The sequence below is a fragment of the Xyrauchen texanus genome, chromosome 16 (genome assembly GCF_025860055.1).
Source record: "Xyrauchen texanus isolate HMW12.3.18 chromosome 16, RBS_HiC_50CHRs, whole genome shotgun sequence".
Classification (NCBI taxonomy): Eukaryota; Metazoa; Chordata; class Actinopteri; order Cypriniformes; family Catostomidae; genus Xyrauchen; species Xyrauchen texanus.
Genome location: NC_068291.1, coordinates 27,482,428 through 27,502,897, shown reverse-complemented (window position 1 = coordinate 27,502,897; position 20,470 = coordinate 27,482,428). Strand labels below are relative to the sequence as shown.

The 20,470-nt window shown below is 36.4% G+C and overlaps 2 protein-coding genes across 2 annotated transcripts in view; one reads left to right on the top strand and one right to left on the bottom strand.

Annotated features, from left to right (window-relative positions):
• The first annotated feature begins 780 nt into the window (after positions 1–780).
• LOC127656668 (beta/gamma crystallin domain-containing protein 1-like) overlaps positions 781–20,470 on the top strand; it is a 68,310-nt gene continuing 48,620 nt past the window's right edge. Inside the window, exon 1 of the mRNA XM_052145089.1 lies at positions 781–1,286. Coding sequence (XP_052001049.1) covers positions 952–1,286 — 335 coding nt within the window. The 5' untranslated portion in view covers positions 781–951. The remainder of the gene's footprint in view (positions 1,287–20,470) is intronic.
• LOC127656670 (uncharacterized) lies at positions 3,336–7,237 on the bottom strand. The gene is made up of 4 exons (XM_052145092.1): positions 6,969–7,237; positions 6,078–6,233; positions 5,874–5,966; positions 3,336–4,392 (listed from the first exon to the last, which is right to left on the bottom strand). The coding sequence occupies exons 1-4, from the start codon at positions 7,056–7,058 to the stop codon at positions 4,087–4,089; spliced, it is 645 nt and encodes a 214-aa protein (XP_052001052.1). The 5' UTR covers positions 7,059–7,237; the 3' UTR covers positions 3,336–4,086.

Sequence of the window (20,470 nt, the reverse complement as noted above, 5' to 3'; positions counted from 1 at the left end):
ATGTGGGGGTAAAAAATACCCTTATAAAACACATTATTTTAATAAAATGTTCTACAATAATTGTTCTGAAAAATATTCAAAGTGGACTCACATTGACTGATCCAATCACAATGGAGATTAATTTGTTCTACTTGAGAAATTAGCAGCAAATGGTTAACCCTTTTCTAAAGTGGTTATCTTGAATAAGCATCATCTTAATTTGTTACTCAAAAAACACTTGATTTCAAAATTATTTGCTGTTGGCTCATTTAGTCCTATAACTATTTCCCTATAGCTAAACTGTATCACTATAAACCCCCATGGGCCTTTTTACACCCCCCAACCTACTTATTTTATATGCATTTTAGAAGTATTAACTACTTATTACTTATTTTCACTCAAATTATGTTGCTTTATAATATTCCATAAAAAATGTATTTTCTCAATTTTGATACACACTTTGCCATCAGAAAAAAAGCAAATGTTCCTAAAGGGGTGCCTTAAGCTCCATTGTTCCCAAATATCAGACGGCCACCACAAGGTTTGATTCCCCCCGTTTAATATGCAGATGTCGCCATATTTTTTCCCAACAGGAGACGCTATATCCTTTTCCCATGTACAGGAGATTGCATTGAATTAGAAATTACTGTCTATGTACGCAGAAAATCCACAACAGTTCATTCAGAAAAGAGGAGCCTAGCTGTTCACATGGTCGATGTTTTCATATAGAATTTTGAAATTTTCTTTTCAGACCGGATTCAGTTTTTACAGAGGGACCTTAAAACAAAGAAAACGACTAGCCTATATACGAAGAAAAGATAAACTCTGCGCTCCGCCTTATCACGCCTCCATGCTCTGCAGGAGCGCGTCAAGATCGCAGAATAACCAGCGCGCGCCAAACAAACTGTGCGTACTTCAAACTTTCAGACATTTTCGTTAGACTGGATTTATATATAGTACAATTACCCAATCATGAGTATATCTAAGGGGTCTAAAATTAAGAAGCTATTTGGGAAGTCAAAAAGTTTCGATAAGGATAACAGGGATGCTGTGAGGAGTGAGAGCCTGAGGGGGACTTCATGCCTAGACGAACATGCGAGTTTCACAGGTTCGTCCATTACTTTACCGTCGAACCCCGAGCTCCCCAACCCTAGAGATGCATATTTATGCCCGGACTCGCTGCCCACCAGCCCCAGCGAAAAGAAGAAGAGACGTTTCCCGACATTTAGGTCCAAAAAGAAATCGAAGGATAAAGATCTGCAGTTTCTCAGCAGCACTGGAGATCTGGACTCTGTATTCAACAACATGTGAGTCATATGTTTTCATGTCTTCTGCTCATTCCCCCTATTCTGGCATGGGAATTTATTTAAAATGAATCTCAACATATAGGCCTATCAATAGGCCATGTGCTGTCATCTCTCCTAATGCATTGTTCCAATGATTTTGTAACACGAATAACTTCAACACATTCCAAACATTGATACAATATATAATGTTTCACAGATCATTGGTTAAAGTAGGCCATCATTAAAATAGCTAGAAATGTAATGAATCCACTTGATCATACAGTATAGGACCTGAAATGTATGCATAGATATAATCCAGTCATAATTTACCCCAAAATCAAAAGAAGTAAGAAATTATATTTTAGGTAAATCATTTTTTGTTTTCATTGTAAAATTATTTTCAAAAGGATTAACCACCCCTTTCCCCTCAGTACTGCAATGCAAAAAATAAATAAAAATGATTCTGATTTTCACTCTGAAATATGAAAATAATAATGATAATTATTATTATTATAAGTATTTATACCTGTATGTAATGTTCTATGGGTTGTATTGCCTATAATTAATGTTTATTATAAAAACATTTTATAGAATCTAATTAGAATCATCAATGAGAACAATGGGAATTTCTGATGACCAGTTAATGAAGGTAAATAAAATGTGCCTATCTTTTAGAAATACCAGTATAGTATAAGGCCATCATAGCCTGTATGTATTTCAGGATTATGCTCTAGCACAAAGACAGTGAGTATGGCATGATTTGGTCGCACACATAGCATTACTAACCCTGTATTGTGCTGATCAACCTGCCCTGTGTACTTGTTTTAAGATGTTTTGCTGTCCAAAAGTATTATGTGACAGAGCTACTTAAGGGCTGCTTAAGGGCTTATACACAAAAGCAGAATCTGACAAGGATCATCAGTGCTCATTCCCATTGTTGATTGCTTTCCATCTTGCGTAATCACATTTGATGGGGCTCTTTGTTTGTTTTGATATAGTGATCATGTTAAATAGACAAACATGCTTCTTTCTTCAAGACAAGGGCATAGTAGCCATGGGGGAAGTGGGGAACATGTCCCCCGCACACTTAAAAAGGTGATTTGGGCCCCCGCACTTTTTCAAGCTAAACCCACACTGAGTCCAAATGATGGATTTGTATACAGAATTCTTAGCGTTTTGTTACTTTGGGCTGATTCAGCAACCATCCATCTAATCACAGGTGAGTTTCATGAGCCTAAACATCCCTTACGTAATAGGCCATCAGTCTAATCAACATGGCTCCTTTCATTTAAGCTGCCTTCAACAATGCTCAATTATCCATGTCTTTAATTGGCATTGATTTTGATCTAAAATAATAATCTAGAGATGAGGAACACACAAACAAGAGTTATTTATCAGCATATTGTTCATTATGTGAAATGCACTGCAGAAAAACAAAACAAAGGACAATCCTCCTTTTAAGAACACATTTAAATTGAGTTTATATCAGCACCTGTCTTCATTAAGTTATTCTTTTTACATTATGTAAATCTCAGTACGGAGCGGTTCTTTTTGCCAGATTAAGCAGATTACTAGATCTGTGTTAAATATGTTGAGCCGGTGGGTTGTAATTCATCACCATGGATACAAAAATATATTTTTGGTTTTTATTATGATTATGCTTTTAAAAAAACATGGGGGTAAACAGTGGTTGATGAGGTCATCCACACTGAAAAAATAAAAACCTTGGATCAACTTAAAAAAATTGAAGTAATCAATCACACGAAATATTTGACATTGACTCAAAGTAAATCATTTAATTTAGTTTAACCTGAAAAGTTTAAATCCATGCAACCACTTTTTAAAGGTTGATCAAATTAATTATTTTAGGTTGGAACAAACTAATTATTTTAAGTTAAATCAAACTAATATTTAAAGGTCAGAGTAAATTAATAATTTTAGGTTGTCTCAAATCAAAAAATAACAGTTGTCATTATTTGAAATGTATAATAAAAAAAAATGCTTTTAATACATTTTGATCATTGACCACTCAGAACACTTTCCTTTAGAACACATTTATATTTATTGTTCAATAAACTGACAACATTGGTCATCTGTTTCAAATATATGAAGGGTAACAGTCTGCTTCACACAAAAATACTTTGAGCCCACAAAGTGGGCTTGAATTATTACATAATTCAAATCATCACTTGATGACATCACATTAGTAGTAGGAAGTTTTGTCCTGACATAACACATTTCACCATAAAACATCCTAAAATACAATTAAATGTTATGACAGTATTGTATACCCGTTTCAAATGTATATGATGATGAACAGTCTCTTTCAGCTGAACACCAGAGACAAATCCTGGAACTGCTCCTAAGACAGTGAACAGTGGAACTCCTAAGACACTTGAGAGTTTCTGATACAGAGCTGTATGATCTACATTTAAATACAACTAATTTATATGTAATAGCTCAAACAAAACTCTTGAGCCCACAGCCCAAAGTCTGAACTCTTTCGTACAAATCTGTGCATACGCTGAAAACACTGCAATCAGTCTCTCCAGTTGTCCATAACACTTGGCCTACTTCGGCCTTTGAGGCTGGTAGCCATCGAACTAGTGCAGCCACATTTGTAAATGCTGCAGTGATAATGCAGCCTTGTAAGTGCAACATCTTACAAAAGGATCCAAAGTCTTGAACGTCATTTCTAAACATTTCAGAACACAGCCTACTTCGGCCTTTGTGGCTGGTAGCCATCGAACTTGGGTAGCCACATTTAAAAAATGTAACCACAGATGGAAAATAAAATCAAGTCTGTGCAATTCAGCTCTGCCTACTCTGTGCTGTACAGCTGGGTGGTCAGTCTAGAGACTTTTGGGGTCATCTTTTTTCCATCAAGCTCCAATAGTACCTTTTGCACAAATTCAAAGGTGAACTGCAGCCTTTTCGGATACTTTAGGTTCAGTGTGTATATAAGCCCAAAGACCATGGCAAAAGCTGTTGCAACCGAGGGCAACTTGTTCAGGACCTCTGTTCCTTCGATGACAATTTTAATGTCTTTGGGTGGATGGAGAGGATCCTCTTTCTCAGTGATAAAGATTGCCATGGTTGTCTGCTCCAGTTCTTCAACCTCATTTTCCTGCATTAAGAAAAAAAGAGAAAATAAGTACGTTATAGTTTCAGAAATCTCCCGATTTCATGTTAGATCATAATGTGCCAAGCTCTTATACACTCCAAACTTTCAAAACTTGAATAGGCGCAAATCAAACAAATCAAATGTTTATTACAAGGGGTGTGACTAGATTAAAAGTGACAAGATTTCTCGTCTGGTTAGAAGCTGTCTCATGAGATTAACGCAATTCACATTTTTTCACATGGAGTCACGTGACATTAAATTCTCACACAGTAAATAAAACAAATGTATAACTGATAACGTGCACTCGCAGAGTGAATCAACTCCGCCCAGCTGATGCAACACCAGCGTACGCTGTGATCTAAAAACTGGAAAGCTACCTAGCTCTGTTTGAGACTGTGAGCTGCAGTTTATCAGAGGTGCTGAAGTTAAAATGCGTTTGGATTTGTGGTGAGATTTCTGCCTGATCGGAAGTGTTTTCTCTAGGGATGCACGATATTGGAAAAAACTGGCATTACAATACTTTTCTATTCTGCGATATATATTGCGATATGAAAAAATACAGGAACAGGAATTCAACTGCTCTATTTGAAAAGAACGTAGCATCCTAAAATTATTAGGTTGATTTTGTAAATAAAAAATAAAGCTGGAGAATTATTTTTAGTCTGAATTCGCATATTCGCTGATGTCATCGCCACACCCCTCATCCTCTTAACCCCATGCTTACCCCGCACTAGCGTTAACGTTAGTTGTTTATAAAGTGGAAGTAGACAACTTAACTAACTAGCTAATCTGTCTGCTTATCAATTCCTTGAACGGATTATAGTAAATTTTAGCACGGCTTATTGTAGAAACGCTACCGCAAGAAAAACGTATAGCTAGCTAGATTATCAAAAAGACATTGGATCATTAATATTAGTTTGACTGCCGATGTTAGCTAGCAGAGCGCACTGCAATCATGCCCGATGGCAGACAAAATTGCAAAATAAAATGCAATCCAACAGCACATTGTACAATGTAAACAAAGACACGTTTTCTTGCAGCGGCCTTTATAAAATGAGCAGTGGTGAAAGTCTTGTCATGTTATGAACGGAAGTGGAAGTGAGTTAAGACTGTGCTGTTCTTCTCCGTTTTTGGTTAATTTCTGTAGCAGAAAGAGCGCCACATATAGGTCTGGAATATGAATTAGCATGTGCATATAGATGTTAAGTCATTTGCAAATGGATACGTTTGGACGCACTTTTTTTGATAATGTTCCAGGGAAGACGGGAAAAAAAGATCGTTTTGGTACGTCTGGACATGGTCTAAGTGTTTACTGCTCAAAATTCAGCATCAAAGATTTCTTATAAATGGTGTTAAAATCTCGTCTTGTGAGCTTAGTTTCTCGTCACACCCCTATTTATTAAATATGGCTAGGAAAACCTAGACTATGACCATGTTAGTCGGTAGGTGTTAACTGTGTGAGCAAGTGAGAGAGATGCCCTTACCTGGTATTTTTTGATAAGGTGCTCAACAGGTTCGCCGAGGTAGATCATCAGAGATTTGAGGATGCATTCTCTTCTGATGGTGATATCCACAGTCTGAGTATGAACAGTTACAATGAATTCAAATTAAACATTTACAAAAAAAAAATATATATATATATATATTCAGCCATGGATCCTACTGATACACAACTTATTCATAGATACCTCATCTAAAATCTGCAAGGTCCTGGTAATCTTCTCTTTCCCAACTCCTCCCTTGCTCCTGATGACCTCCAACAGTTTGGTGGAGTGCTTGTCCAACTGCGCCAAGAACTTTGTCTCCAATGGAACTGTTGTGATACGCATGAACTCGGCATTGATCTAAAAAGTAGAGCATACAGAAATAAGTTTAGAAGTTTGAAGAAGATGGTGAACACAAAATGGAATCACCAGCACAACCTTACTAAATTATTGCCAACAACAAAAACAAATACTCATAAGTGAATCAACAGTTAGGTCTAAAAATGTTCAACTGTAAACGTCTTCAAACAACACGTGCTGTATTGCTCTCTATCCCTCGCGCATATTAATCAAAATCAATTGTCACGATAGTAAAAGGTCGGAAGACCGCAGTTTCACGTGGAGCATTTAGAGAGAGACTCTAGGAACAACATCTCAATGAACAACATCTCAAGACTAAATTATAAAGGCCGGTCTCATATAGACGCCTGTCTCAAATACAAGCCGGTGCAGTTCGACGATTTGGGAAAATAAAAGCCCGGGCTATTATTTGAAGTTTTACGGTACATTAATGTCGGCAAATAAACATTTTCTAGGCTCTTCGCGCCACTGTTAACTATTAAAAACACCCAGCAGAACAAATGCATTTGAATTCACGAACATAACATTAGCTGTAACGTTAACTAACTTGCACGAGGTAACTTTATCTAAAGTCAATGCATTTATTATCCAGTTAGCTAACGTTAGCGTCATATAATTTACATGCTATCAAGCGTGAGTGCTTAAATTACGGCCAGAGTCAAGGCCAGCCAGGTATACATTACTTGGAAGAAAAAAAACGTTAATGGTATACAAAGTGTATTGTTTTTACCTTACCAGTATCAATGTTGCTCGTAGTTCTTCTGTGTCTTCTTCTGGTCTGTTGAAGTGTACCGTCACGGCCGCCGCTCGACAGATTGTGTGCATGTTCTTCTGTGACGGACGTTTTTTTTCAGGTCAGAGAGCGGGATCTCCAACTCAACAATGCGCATGTGCAAATCATGCTTAATCTAATAAAAATGCTTTGATCCAATGAATAAATTCAGTTTAATGTCCCGCTGCCAATTTATATTGTATCCATGTAAAAAAATGGATTCAACCATACATATAAACTAAAATGTTTACTTTAAATGAAAAAAATAATAATTTTAAGCTATTTCAACGAGAAAATACACATTAAACGAACAACAGCAATATTAGACTTTTTTCAGTGCATATATATATATATATATAAGGATATTAATTACCAAAAATGAGATGCAAATGTAAATACAAAAATTAAATATGGTAGAGGCTAATGTCAAAAGAAAATACAAACAGGGCAATAGCCTACCCATATTCTTCAGCATACATCACCTTAATACATGCTTATATCATTAACATCACCCTATGCACTTAAGTACTTGCTTATACCACTCAAAGCATCATATGCATTTAAAATATGCTTAAATCACTCAAAGCATTTTGTGCATTTCTAACTAGGCTTTAAGGACACGTATAAACATATAACATGCATTAGGCCTACACTTATTCACTAAACTGGAAAACACTCTGGGCTATAAATCATTAATAAGATAGTCCCAGTCCTTAAATATGCACAATGTGGTCAAACTACACTCATGCAATCCATATGCATCCTTAAAAAAATGATCCATAACAAACACTCAGATTAAACATATGACTCTTGTGAACACATATTTACTGTAATTTATAAGCATTTTGTGTAAAATGTTATATTTACCCAAAGAATTATGCCCCAATGAACAAAACTGGGAGCTCTCTTGCACGACATATATTTTCACGTCTCTAAACAGCACACATGTGTGTAAAAAATCTTAAAGGGGCCATGTCTAATTTATGACTAGAGTTAAATTACATGAATTTTCTCCACTTGTCTACATACAGTATGTAAAGCTATTTTTAATATCAGCTCCTGTTTTTTTTTACCTCTATATTGTTGTGCAGTCGACAAACTGTAGGAAAAAAGATCTGCTGTATTCTTAGAACAATAGATAAGTCAATAGATATGTAGACACGCTTTTTTATAAATGTAAACGTCACGGACATTTTTGAAAATCTTTATAATTGTTATAAGACTATTGTTGCTGTCTTTTGATAATAGTTATGCTCAGCAGCTCACAAACTGTAAGAAAATTAGATTTGCTTTGTTCTTATAATGCTTAAAACCTCTACTAAAGTCTCTTTGTAGATCTGTAGACATTAAAATTGTCTTTTGATCGTTGATTCAGTGATATCATTTCATACAAGAAACTCATTTGTAATTACCTTCTGGCATGACCAGAAATGGTCACTGAACAAATCATTAAATGGATCTAAACAATTTTGTTGAATGTAGTCAAAACACTCAAGCCACTTGGATAAATTTAAATCCCACAATTCACAAGCATAGAGTAAAAAAATAAATTGGCATTATTGTAATTGATTAAATTATTTATTATTTTATTGTCATGTGTGAAACAGAAGCAAGTGCTCTACAAGATGTCCTTTATTTTTGCAGCATATTTAGCAACATTTTTCAATTAATTTGCAATACTTAAATCTTTAAAATACTAAAAATAAAAGTATATAATACTTTTATTAATAGCATACTTTTATCATACTAACAGTATATATTAATACTGTCAAATATTAATACTGCACTGTAAGTGTTGGGTTTGTGCGAGCTATCTACTCACAGCTGTGTCCCCCCTTTTTAAATTGATGGCTACGCCCCTGCTTTAAGCAAAGAGATTTAGCTTGAATTACTTTTTATCCTTGGCTTATCGGGCATGACGTATCCTGACAGATTCTGTTATTTCAGTTGCAGGTTTGATCGTTTTTGTTTAGATTTTCACACATTTGTCGTGGCTTTGAAATCAGCACAAGCGAAAGTAGAATAAAACAAATACCTATATAGTATGCAATTCTGTGACCTGTTATTTCCCTGACCATTCCACAGAGTTAATGACAAGCAATCACTTTCAGTATGGCATTATTGTAATTAACTGGATCTTTTAATTTGGATTTTGGAAACACTGAGGAGTTTTTCCATGCTTTCACCCTTTCCACTAAACCTCACACTGCTCACTGAATTTGTTAAACTGAATTTAGTTAAACTTGACAGAGATATATGTACTGTTGTGGACGTAATTTTCAGCATCTCTGCAAGAAAGGATTGAATGAACAGTCATAGCCACTGATTGACTGAGTACGACGAACACCTTTCAATCATCAGACCAGATTACTGCTTTCTTATTACTGTTGCTTTAGTTGTCACTGAACCAGTTTCTCAGTCACTAAAATAAAATGGCCAACATTGTAAAGGTTGTGAATGTATTTTACATTTGACCTTGAATTGGCATGCTGAAATAAAAACAAAGAATTTTCTTTTTCAACAAATATTTTCCTAAAATTTTATAAAGTTACAGAGGGCATTAAAAGAGAATGACAGAATGGCAGTGTAATTATTATTTTGTAGTTTTATTTATTTATTATTTTCTCACAATATATGTGTGTGCTCTCCCCTTATTTTCCTCTTTTTCTCCCTTTTTTCTCTCCAATTTCGAATGCCCAATTCCCAATGCGCTCTAAGTCCTTTGGTGGCGAAGTGACTTGCCTCAAACCCTGGATTCGAATTTTGCTACCCAGGCCCCCTGGCAGTGTAATTTGATTAGATTATAGATACTAATTTTAACAGGTGTGATTTGTTCAAGGGAAACATGAAAGGAATTAAGGTGAAGAGGACTGGCAAGAATTTCCTGCTTCTGTGGAAAGGAGATCAGCCTTCAAAACAAAGATTATTAATGCACCAATATTTTGAAAACACATCACTCCTTGTCTATACTTACTTCTAAAAGTAAAGGTTCTAAAAGGGTGTTTCGCAATGATGCTATTGGTTAGAAGAACAATTACATTTTCTTTCAATGGATTCCAGAATGGGCATTAGACAAGGAGACAAAAACATTAAACAAATCCATAAAAATACATGTTACTTATTAATTTGAGTTATGTTTGAGTTTGATTTGTCCTTCCTAGTGTTCACATGAAACTTACGTCACTCAAGGTAATGCAAGTTTTCAAAAGTTTCACACACTTTCAAAAATGGCCATGAGAACAATTGAGAATATTTTGTTTTTCTTTAAAAAAAAGATAACAGAATGTAAGGTATGACAAGTGTACAGTTACGTGTACATGTTTTTAACAAAAAAAAATGTCAGCATTTCACATAGAAACTTTTGTATATAGAAAGACTGTTCTACACCACTGTTTAAGCATCCTTCATAGAAGCAGCCAAATTTCCTTTGCTAGTTCAGTTATTGGAGTAGAAAAAATGTGTGTCTTTGACAGTGGGCAAGTGATCTACCAAATCTTTTGTCCACCAAATCAAAGTCACGGTGTAACCAACATGTAGGTATCCATTTTGTTGTTTATGTTGACCATAAAAACCATGAAACAGAGCAGACACTTTTAGAACCTCAAGACTGAGCACAAAGTTTAAAAAAAAACATCTGATATTTATTTTGATATTTTTAGTAAGATCACTATGGTCCTGATAACATTCCAGACGTGGTCTTCTACTGTTGTAGCCCATCCACCTCAAGGTTTGACATGTTGAACATTATGAGATGATTTTCTGCACACTACAATTGTACAGAATGGTTATCTGAGTTACCGTAGCATTTCTGTCAGCTTGAACCAGTCTGGCCATTCTCTGTTGACTTCTTTCATCGATCACCTGCTGGATGTTTTTTTTTTTTTTTTGGCACCATTCTGAGTAAAGTTTAGAGACTTTTGTGCATGAAAATCCTAGAAAATCAGCAGTTACAGAAATACTCAAACCAGCCCGTCTGGCATCAACAATCCTGCCACAGTTGAAATCACTGAGATCAAATTCATTGTTTCCCTATCCTGATGGTTGATGTGAACATTAACAAAAGCTCCTGACCCATATCTGCTTGATTTTCTGCATTGAACTGCTGCCACACGATTACTAATTAGATATTTGCATTAATAAGTAGGTGTACAAGTGTTCCTAATAAAGAGCTCATAGAGTGTAAATATAAGGATTTTTGTTTGAGAAAGGATTCATTCACGACACACTAAGAGAAAAGCTTGAGCAACCACCTGTACAACAGAAGCAGATAGCAGATTACATAAATGAAATGAATAACAAATATATACATTCATATTTGTTATTTGTTATATACATTCATATAACAGCTAAGGCTGTTTTAGAATATACTGTTAATTAACTTTAGAGCAGGTTCACTAAGAATCAGACAAAGGTCTTAAATTTTTAAAAAAGAGCCAAACTGTTTAAGATAAAAACTGTGTGAAAACACTGAACAGTTGGAAATGAGAAAGAAACTTCTGGGAGCTCCACAGTTAAAGATGCCCAGGGGCAGGGCGTACATTATTTGCGTGTGTGCGCTCGTGTGTGTGTGTGTGTGTGTGTGTGTGTGTGTGTGTGTGTGTGTGTGTGTTGCATATTGCAGGCAGGTGGGGGTGGAGAGAAATCCAGCTCTTCATGATGATAACGAGAACTTGCTCGAGGCTTTGTTGTCATGACATAAACATCCACACACAAACACACACATCAATGGATATAGTGTGGAATATAATTTCCATGAATGTAGTGAAATATAAATAGAGTGGAATATAATCTCATTGTTTTTGTGTCATTTAGTGCAAATTACATGGATTGGATCTCAGCACAAAATGATTGAAACCATGGCCTTATTTACTCTAAAACTGGCACATATTAGAAAGTTCTGGACGAGCAGTAGATGGTGACTCACTGTGGTTGGCAAACATCTGGAAATACAACACTGAACAGTTTTGTAGAGCAGAAATAGAAGTGATCTCTTCCACTCCAAACAGTCCTAGATGAATTTTTAGTATGCAAGATAGTCTTCTATTCATTTACTGTTCTCTTTCCAATCATGTTTTTCCATTGTTATATAGCTTGTGTGTATTTATGACACAATGATCATAATAAACTTATAAACTTAGAGCTTCTTTATATTCAGAAACATTTAAAGGTTTCTTGCCAGATGTGGCTCAATACACGACTCAAGTTTCTGCTTTAGATTTGGGGCTTTCAAGGCATCACAAAAAATAAACAGCTCTCAATAGTCCTGTTTAGTGCCAGCTTGTTTGGTTTTAGAGAAGTGATGTTTGATTTTTATTCTTTTATACTCAGCTTTTTTGAATGCATCAAGGAAAAGCAGCTCAAGATACAATTACATTTTGTTAGATGGCTCTCTGGAATACTTGATTCTGATTGGTCTGCTTTCTGCACTCAATTATTTTTGTATAATGACCATCAAATTGTATAATTGGCTGGTGTCCCGGGCAACCGATTTCCTACATAGCTGTGCTAGTTTTATGTTACTTGTATCACTCCCCAGTGTCTTTCTTCTCACATAATAAAATAGTTTAAACACAAATCTATGTTATATCCATATATTTATTTATTTATTAGGTAAGTAGCCATGTAATAAGCAGGATAATGTACAGCCAGCTGATATCAGCAAAATATACTTCTTGGTAAGACCTGATCATACAAGATACTTATATTGTGACTAACTGTAGTTGTTTTGTTTGCTTGTATAATCAGTGTTTACCAATAATGTTTTTAACAATAGAGATGATCATTGCAGATCTCAGCATAAATCTTCAACCTCTTTATAGTCTTGATAAGTGTACAGCTTTTTTCACCCATCTTTTTGTTGGAAAAACTCTTTGTTTCAGACAGTTTGGAGGAACACTGCATGTTCCTATATGCAGAAAGAGTCATGCTGCAGGAATGCATCAAGAGTGCTTGAGAATTAACCCAGTGTGAGAGATAAAGCAGAAAGCCATCACTCAATAACATTGTAATTTGTATCACACAGTCCTTTTTTAAATTTGTCTTTACATGTCTACCAAAGTGATCACTTCATAAGCTTAAATAAAGCTTCCTAATAAAACCAGTAAAACTAGTTTCGCTCTGTGAAGTTTTTGTTGCGAATGCAGGCGGTTATTATATTAAATAATATTCACTAAAATCGGATTCATGAGCACCTGCTATAAGCAGCTGATAAAACTATTATCTTCAACCTCAGAGGATGCAAATAATACCATTCATGAATTTTGCACTCTTTGTACTGACATGAGAAAAAAAAAAAAAGCTTTCAGTCTTAATTATGCATGTTTTATTGTCTGGTGTATTATTTTCATAAAAAGAAGTGCTGCTTTGATATTAATATAGTTTTTTTAAAACATCCATTATGGTTTGTTATTGATGCTCTTGCCACTGTAAATGATTTCTTTGTTGCAGTTGTATATCTTTATGGGAATATAAGGTTTCCGATTTGCATAGCCTAGTGCAGGGGGGAGTCCATTGTTAGTCAAGATAGGGAGTTACATGCTCACTGTGAGATTTTTCAACCGGCCCAGACACATCTCGCATAGATCTGAGTTAATTAAGGCTTTGGCATCAGATTCTATGATTTATTATTAACCTTCTTTAAAAAGTTCTGTTTTGGCCTCATCTAACCTTCAGGACAGTCATTCTGTAGCTAATTTGCTAATTTTTCAAGTGTGGAAAGACTTTTATGAATGCACTCAATTCTGTCTCTTCATTACAGCACTACATTCTAAAACAATTGTTTCATACCACGAATAGTGTTATCACTGACCTCAATGGTGTCATCACTGACCTCAATGGTGTTATCACTGACCTCAATGGTGTTATCACTGACCTCAATGAACAATGTATGGATTGAGAGGAGATCTCTAAATCAACTGAGACAAAGTAGTCATATTTACTGTAAGAGAAAATGTCTCTGTCACAGAATGGTGACAGGATTCAATGCATATTACCAACATGATCACTTGGAAAATCGACATGTTGCTTCCAAATGTTCACGTACCCAGAAATCAACTCCATTCAGCCAAATAACTGACTAGCGGAATCCCCTATCAGACATTTTTGCATTAATTCAAGCATGGGCACATTTCCCTACTAGCACTACTGATAGGGAATTGTGAGAGCAACCTCTGAGACATGGGTTCTGGACCTGCAGGAAACAAAACTTCAAAGTAAATCCACTGACATTTAGGTTTAGGGTTGGTGTTTGGGCGGTGGAGTATATACCAGTATGTGTGTAAACACAGTTTACAACTAAAAATATGTCTCCCTGTCCATGCTACTCTGTGGACATTTCACCCCAGGAATGTGTAGAGGGGGTGGCTCTAGGGGCTCAAGCCCCTGCCCTTTGGCATCAGATACACGGCATTTGATTGAGGAAACAAGCGTGCACTTTAAATTAAGAAAGTTTAGTTTGGAGTTTAGATTGTTTACAATTGAGCTGATCTGTATAAGCAAAAAAGTTAATTGTTGTTCTTTTCTTCCCATATTACGATATATTATGCATATTGTGGAATATTTGGAGAATACACTTGGAAAGGTAGGGGATACTGTACTGTCTGCTCTTTCACTCGTGATCTATTTGTCCTTAACATTTAACACACAGTTACGTTTTTAATTCTGTAAACCAGCTTCATTTCAAATCAGACTTAATAGATGACAGATTTCATTTTTATTAGACTTTTTGGTTCAGTAAATGTTCCCGTGATGATATGCAAATCTTTTATGCATAATTAGCAATCTACTTACAATCTGTTTGTGTTAGTTTGCATAAAGTACGACATTATATAATCCTTTATTCATATAGGCTCGAGTATTATTTTTAATTTTTTTAATTATGAACCAGAACTCTCTGCAGGCCCGGCTCCAACTCTAAGATTTAATGTGGGCTACAGGACAGATCTTCAAACAGTTGTGCATTCTTCTGTTCTACACAATGCATTACACGTTTATTTCTTATCCACAATTATGTTTTTAAACCAGTGAATGTAACCTAAACCAGTGAATGTTTTATGTGAGTGTATTTGTGTGTGTGTGTGTGTGTGTGTGTGTGTGTGTGTGTGTGTGTGTGTGTGTGTGGGGTTTGGGTGATTTACAAGGACATTTTTGTAGGTTATAAACTGGTAATTACAAGGTTTTATGCTATAAACATTTCTAGTGTCCCCATAATTCAAATCACAAAAAAAAAAAGTTTTTTTTGTGAGGGTTAAGTTTATGGGTAGGGTTAGGGGATAGAATCTATAAACATTATGTCTATGGAGAGTCCTCATAAGGCTAGCTCCACCAACATGAGTGTGTGTGTGTGTGTGTGTGTGTGTGTGTGTGTGTGTGTGTGTGTGTGTGTGTGTGTGTGTGTGTGTGTGTGTGTGTGTGTGTGTGTGCATGTGCCAATTTTCCTGTATCATGCAAATTATTCCACCATTTATATTTTCGTTTTAAGATTTTTTGGAAAATAATTATGAATACAAAATAATTTAATAAAATTTAATGACATTCATTCATCATACATTGACAGGCCTACCCACTCATTGATAAAAGTGTCAGTAATTAGTTTAGTTAAGCATTAATTAAATAATGCTTGTTTAGTTGCCTCGATGGACAATTTTGAAGCGACTGCCCCTCAAAATGTCTGTGCACATCCCTGTTTCACCCTGAAACTGGAGCTTACATGTGCCCATACTTTCAACAAATCTTTTAGCTTCGGATACTGGGGGTAGTGATTTATAAACTTTTGAGGTCCTGTGTAGTTTGCGCTTAATCTGTGTTTACTGAAGGTCAGGATATTAAACCCACACCCCAAAGGGAAAATACTGAGTGACATCCATCACCTCATGAATTCAAAGCATATAAACTAAAAAGACACATAATCCCAGACGTATATGCAAGAAGACCCTGAAAGATATGTGTTGACAGAAAAGATACTATTTTGGAATTATTTTGGAAGGCTTAGGAGCTGAACCATGCATACATTGTATATTTACATTCATTAATTCATTCATTTACATTTAGGCCTTTTCATTTGGCAGACACTTGTATCCAAAGCGACTTACAAATAAGGAATACAATAACATAAGCAGTTCATCCTAAGGAGGGAGTAACATGAGAAGTGCTGTAATACAAAGTTTAAAAATTGAGAAAAGCACAGGCTAGAACAGAGATGCATTTGAGACACAGTGAAACAAATAGAGAAAAAAATTGTGCATCGAGAAAATGCAAAAGTGCTCACAGAAGATATTTGCCTCAAGGCGTTTCTTGAAGGAAGTCAACATGATGACACTGGAAGTTGGCATATTGCTTCTGAATTCTTCAGGACCCAGACATAGGCCCATTATGCCAAGTTACAAGCTCTATCTTGTATCAGCCATTTTTGAATCGGTTCAAGTATGTTTACGTGTTGCATAAGCAGCATAGGAGACCTGGGTTCTCATCTTGCATTGGAACCAGGAAGTGACTGTGTTTGCATAATCGGTGACGAGTGTGATTAGGTGGCTCCATTGTTCCTCTTAATCTCCATTCACGAATGCAACGACTTTATAGCTTGAAGTTGCTAGTCTCTGTACTGAAGTCACAAGTGGCCAACATTATTAGTTGACTGCACATCTGGCCATATCTTTAGAAAATCAGACTACAGATGTCACATATTGCCGGTAAAACTAAAATGTCATTCTAATTTTTTAGCTCAGCGAGTATTGATGCTGACTACCACCCCTGGAGTCGCAAGTTCGAATCCAAGGTGTGCTGAGTGACTCATGTCTCCTAAGCAACCGTATTGGCATCACATGGGGTAACCTGCTCGTGGTCGCGATTAGTGGTTCTCACTCTCAACAGGGCCCGTGGTAAGTTGTGTTAGGATCGCGGAGAGTAGCATGAGCCTTTACATGCTGGGAGTCTCCGGTGCCGTGCACAGTGTGCCACTTGATAAGATACGTGGATTGACGGTCTCAGAAGCGGAGGCAACTGAGACTTGTACTCCTCCACCAAGATTTAGGTGAGTAACCGTGCCACCACGAGGACCCACTAAAGAGTGGGAAATGGGCATTCCAAATTAGGAGAAAAGGGGATCAAATAAAAAAAATACAACTTCTGAAGTCACTGGACATGCCAACATCTAGAGGTCACTGTCTCATGTCACAGAAAGTAGTCAGCTCTTATTGAAAATTAATAAGATCACGTTGCTTTGTCGCAAATTTTGCTGCATGACTGAACGGGGCTTGAGAATACATTTTTACTCCAGTGATGGTTAGGTTTAGGGTTGGGGGGGGGGTAGATTCAATATAATATGTATTCCTCTTCACTGTATTACATGCTTTACAGCTAAAAACAACTTGCTTTTTGTGCCCATCTGTGGGCACCTGGAAACGAGCTTACACGTGCCCTTACATTAAAAACACATACCGCTTAGGCCACTGGGGGCAGTAATTAAAATTTTGGTAGTTTGGCCCATGTGATCATGTTGAGCACAGAATGAGTTTAGCTTAAGAAAAGTTAACCTACTCTTTCTGAATTCATTGTGAGATCAGTCTGAGTTAACAGCATTCTGCTTTTCAGGTAGGGTTGAGAAGATCATTCCACCATCGAGGTACAGCGAAACTGATGATTGAGGAAAGAAATGTTGTGCCTCTTTGTGTTGGTACTTAAACTTAATGCATACCACTGCTGTACTTATTTTGTAGGGGTGAGCATTTATGATGGTTACATGAGGGATCTGGAGAGTAAACATGTGTTTGGAAAGCCATCAAATGAGCATCCTGTGCACGTTTCGCAATCTTTGATATTAGGAAATTATGACAGATCTCGTTTTATTGTTGTTCACTCCCTTTTTCTTTTTAATTTTGTCTCATGTTCTCTGTCTTGTTTATCATTTGTCCATGACAACAGTTGAGTCTCAGAATGAATATACACTCTGTTGTGTAAAGATTATCATTGCTATTTCTGCAGCAGTGAAGTTTTCATTAAACACACCTCAGTGCTCCTTTACCTCACAGAAGTATTTCTATGTTTGGGACGGTAATCATTTAAAAAGTCTAATGATTGATTTCATGTTTTCAAAATGAGGTGTGTAACCAACCAGTCCACATTTCGTTAATACCATGACCATATGTAACCCTTTAGTGTGTGTGTGTGTGGGTATTTAAAATGTATCCTGAAAGATAATGGGAGCCTCAGTGATGGCATGCATACTATTTCTGCTTTACAACTCAAAACTGTACTTTCTACTTTCTAATAGGAGCTAAACATCTCACACACAACTCCTTACCTAATGATGCACAGCCATCTGTTATGATGGGCTTGCTGTGCATTATTGCTCTTTTTGAAATAAATTAATATCTTCTGCTGGAGATGAGAGGGGAGACACTCTTGCTGTAATGTAAGAATCATAACTATGGTCAAAAATTACTTATTTAGTCATACCTGCCAATGGCAGTGAACTGGTACAATTTTGCAGACGTTTTTCCAGGCCATGAAACTGTATTTAGCATTAGTGTTGTCACGGTACCAACATTTCAGTAGTCGGTACCAATACCATTGAAATTTCACGGTACCCGATACCATTTTCAGTACCAAAGCAAAAACAGGTTACTAAACAACACTTTTATTAATAAAGATAACAAAACATTAGCAGCAGAACTAAGAACAGAAATGTGCCATTGAGCAACACTTCAATTTAAATGTATTATTTTTGAATTATAACAAAACTGTACAATGTATGCTTAAAGTATTTTTGAACACTTATATAAGATTTGCTTCAACTTTTACTTTAAGTTTTTACCAAGTAATAAAAAAAAAACTTAATAAACAAACATACAACAGAATGAATAAAAAACATTTTCCAAACTAATGTGCAAAAGTGCTCTTATAAAGCTGCATTTTGTCAATTTTCTTCACGATAAGAAATGCACTGTGACATATGTTATGAATAAATAAGTCGCAAACAATCGCGTTCTAATCTACCTGCATTAAGCTTCCGCACTCAAGGGATGAGTGTCCCCGAGGCAGAGTCTCTCTCAGCCGGGAGCAGTTTCAATCTCTCCCCCTTTGATCAGGACATTCGCGCAACTCATTGAAGAGGCGCTTACCACACAGAGAAATGCCAGTTTCTGAGTTTAAAGTTATTAACATGACCTGCTTCTGTAATATTTTTACTTAAATAAAGCTATAACACATTAAATATAACTGCATTTGTAACGCCAGGATGTTTCCTTTAAAGAGTTCCAGCTCTGCTTATTCCAAAATGAGACTGCTTCTGAATTTCCTTTTTTTTTTTTATAATTCCCTAATACTTTGGGATCTACATAAAATGAAGCTGTGAAAGTTTAGAGTGCATCTGGACTGATCTGTGTAATTCTTCTCCTGTGTCAGGCGTGAACTGCAGTGCTGCTCTCGCACGTCATTACAGTTTAATATGATTTCATTTTACGTTAAATGAGATCAAACGATTCTGGATATTCAACAAATGAAAATTTTTCTCGTCATTTTTTTTATATTTGACATTGTCGATAATGTCGACTAATCATTTCAGCCCTAATGCAAATGATAATATGCTTTTAAACTAACCTGCTTTGGTTGCTTGAATTAATCCGGGTGTCTGTCTTTCAAGTGCTTTATTAAGTTTGATGCGTTTCCTCCTTTTGTCCGAAAATTGCGAAAGCAGCGTTTACAAATAGGTTTTTGCTGATCTATGATGTTTCCCTTTTCATCAGCCTCAAAGATTCAGTTGAGACTCTACAGCAGCTTTGCTTGTCGCCATCTTTTGCTTGTTGTGAGAGTTCAAAAGTTCCCGACTCTGCATGGGTACCGGGGTAGACCCGGTACTCGGTGCTCCGGTACCTTCAGAAATTCTGGTATCGTAAAAAGTTTTTGTTTCAGTACTGACTTGGTACCAGAGTACCGGTATTTTTGACAACACTATTTAGCATTATTTCTATTAAAATGTCTCTATGTGACAATGTGTCATGTTCACTGTTGTCTTTTTCAGGTTTTCCCCTGATTAGTTCTCATTCCCTGATTGTTTCCCCATGTGTTCCTCATTCCCTGGTTTGTTCCTTTTGTGTATATAAGCCCTTTTAGTTTCCTTGTTTCCTTGTTAGTTCTTGCATGTTTTGGATGCTCTGTGCCAGGTCTCCCTTGTTTTGCTTTCTTCTGAGGTTTTCTTTATGTTCTGTGAATAAACTGCTGCATATAGATCCCCATTCTCCGCCTGCTTCGTCACAGAAGAACTAACCACCGTTATGGATCTAGCAGCTGTCAGAATTCTCCTCCTCAGGCAAGAGGACCGTCCAGTTGAGGATCACGTTCGTGGACTACCCAGAATTTTCCTTGGTGGTTTTCTTCAGAGCAGGTCTCTGTAGTTCACTAAAGGAGCTGTTGCCTCCGGCAGAACCTCACTGGACGCTCCTCGAGTTTGTGGAGGAGACTTTACGAGTGA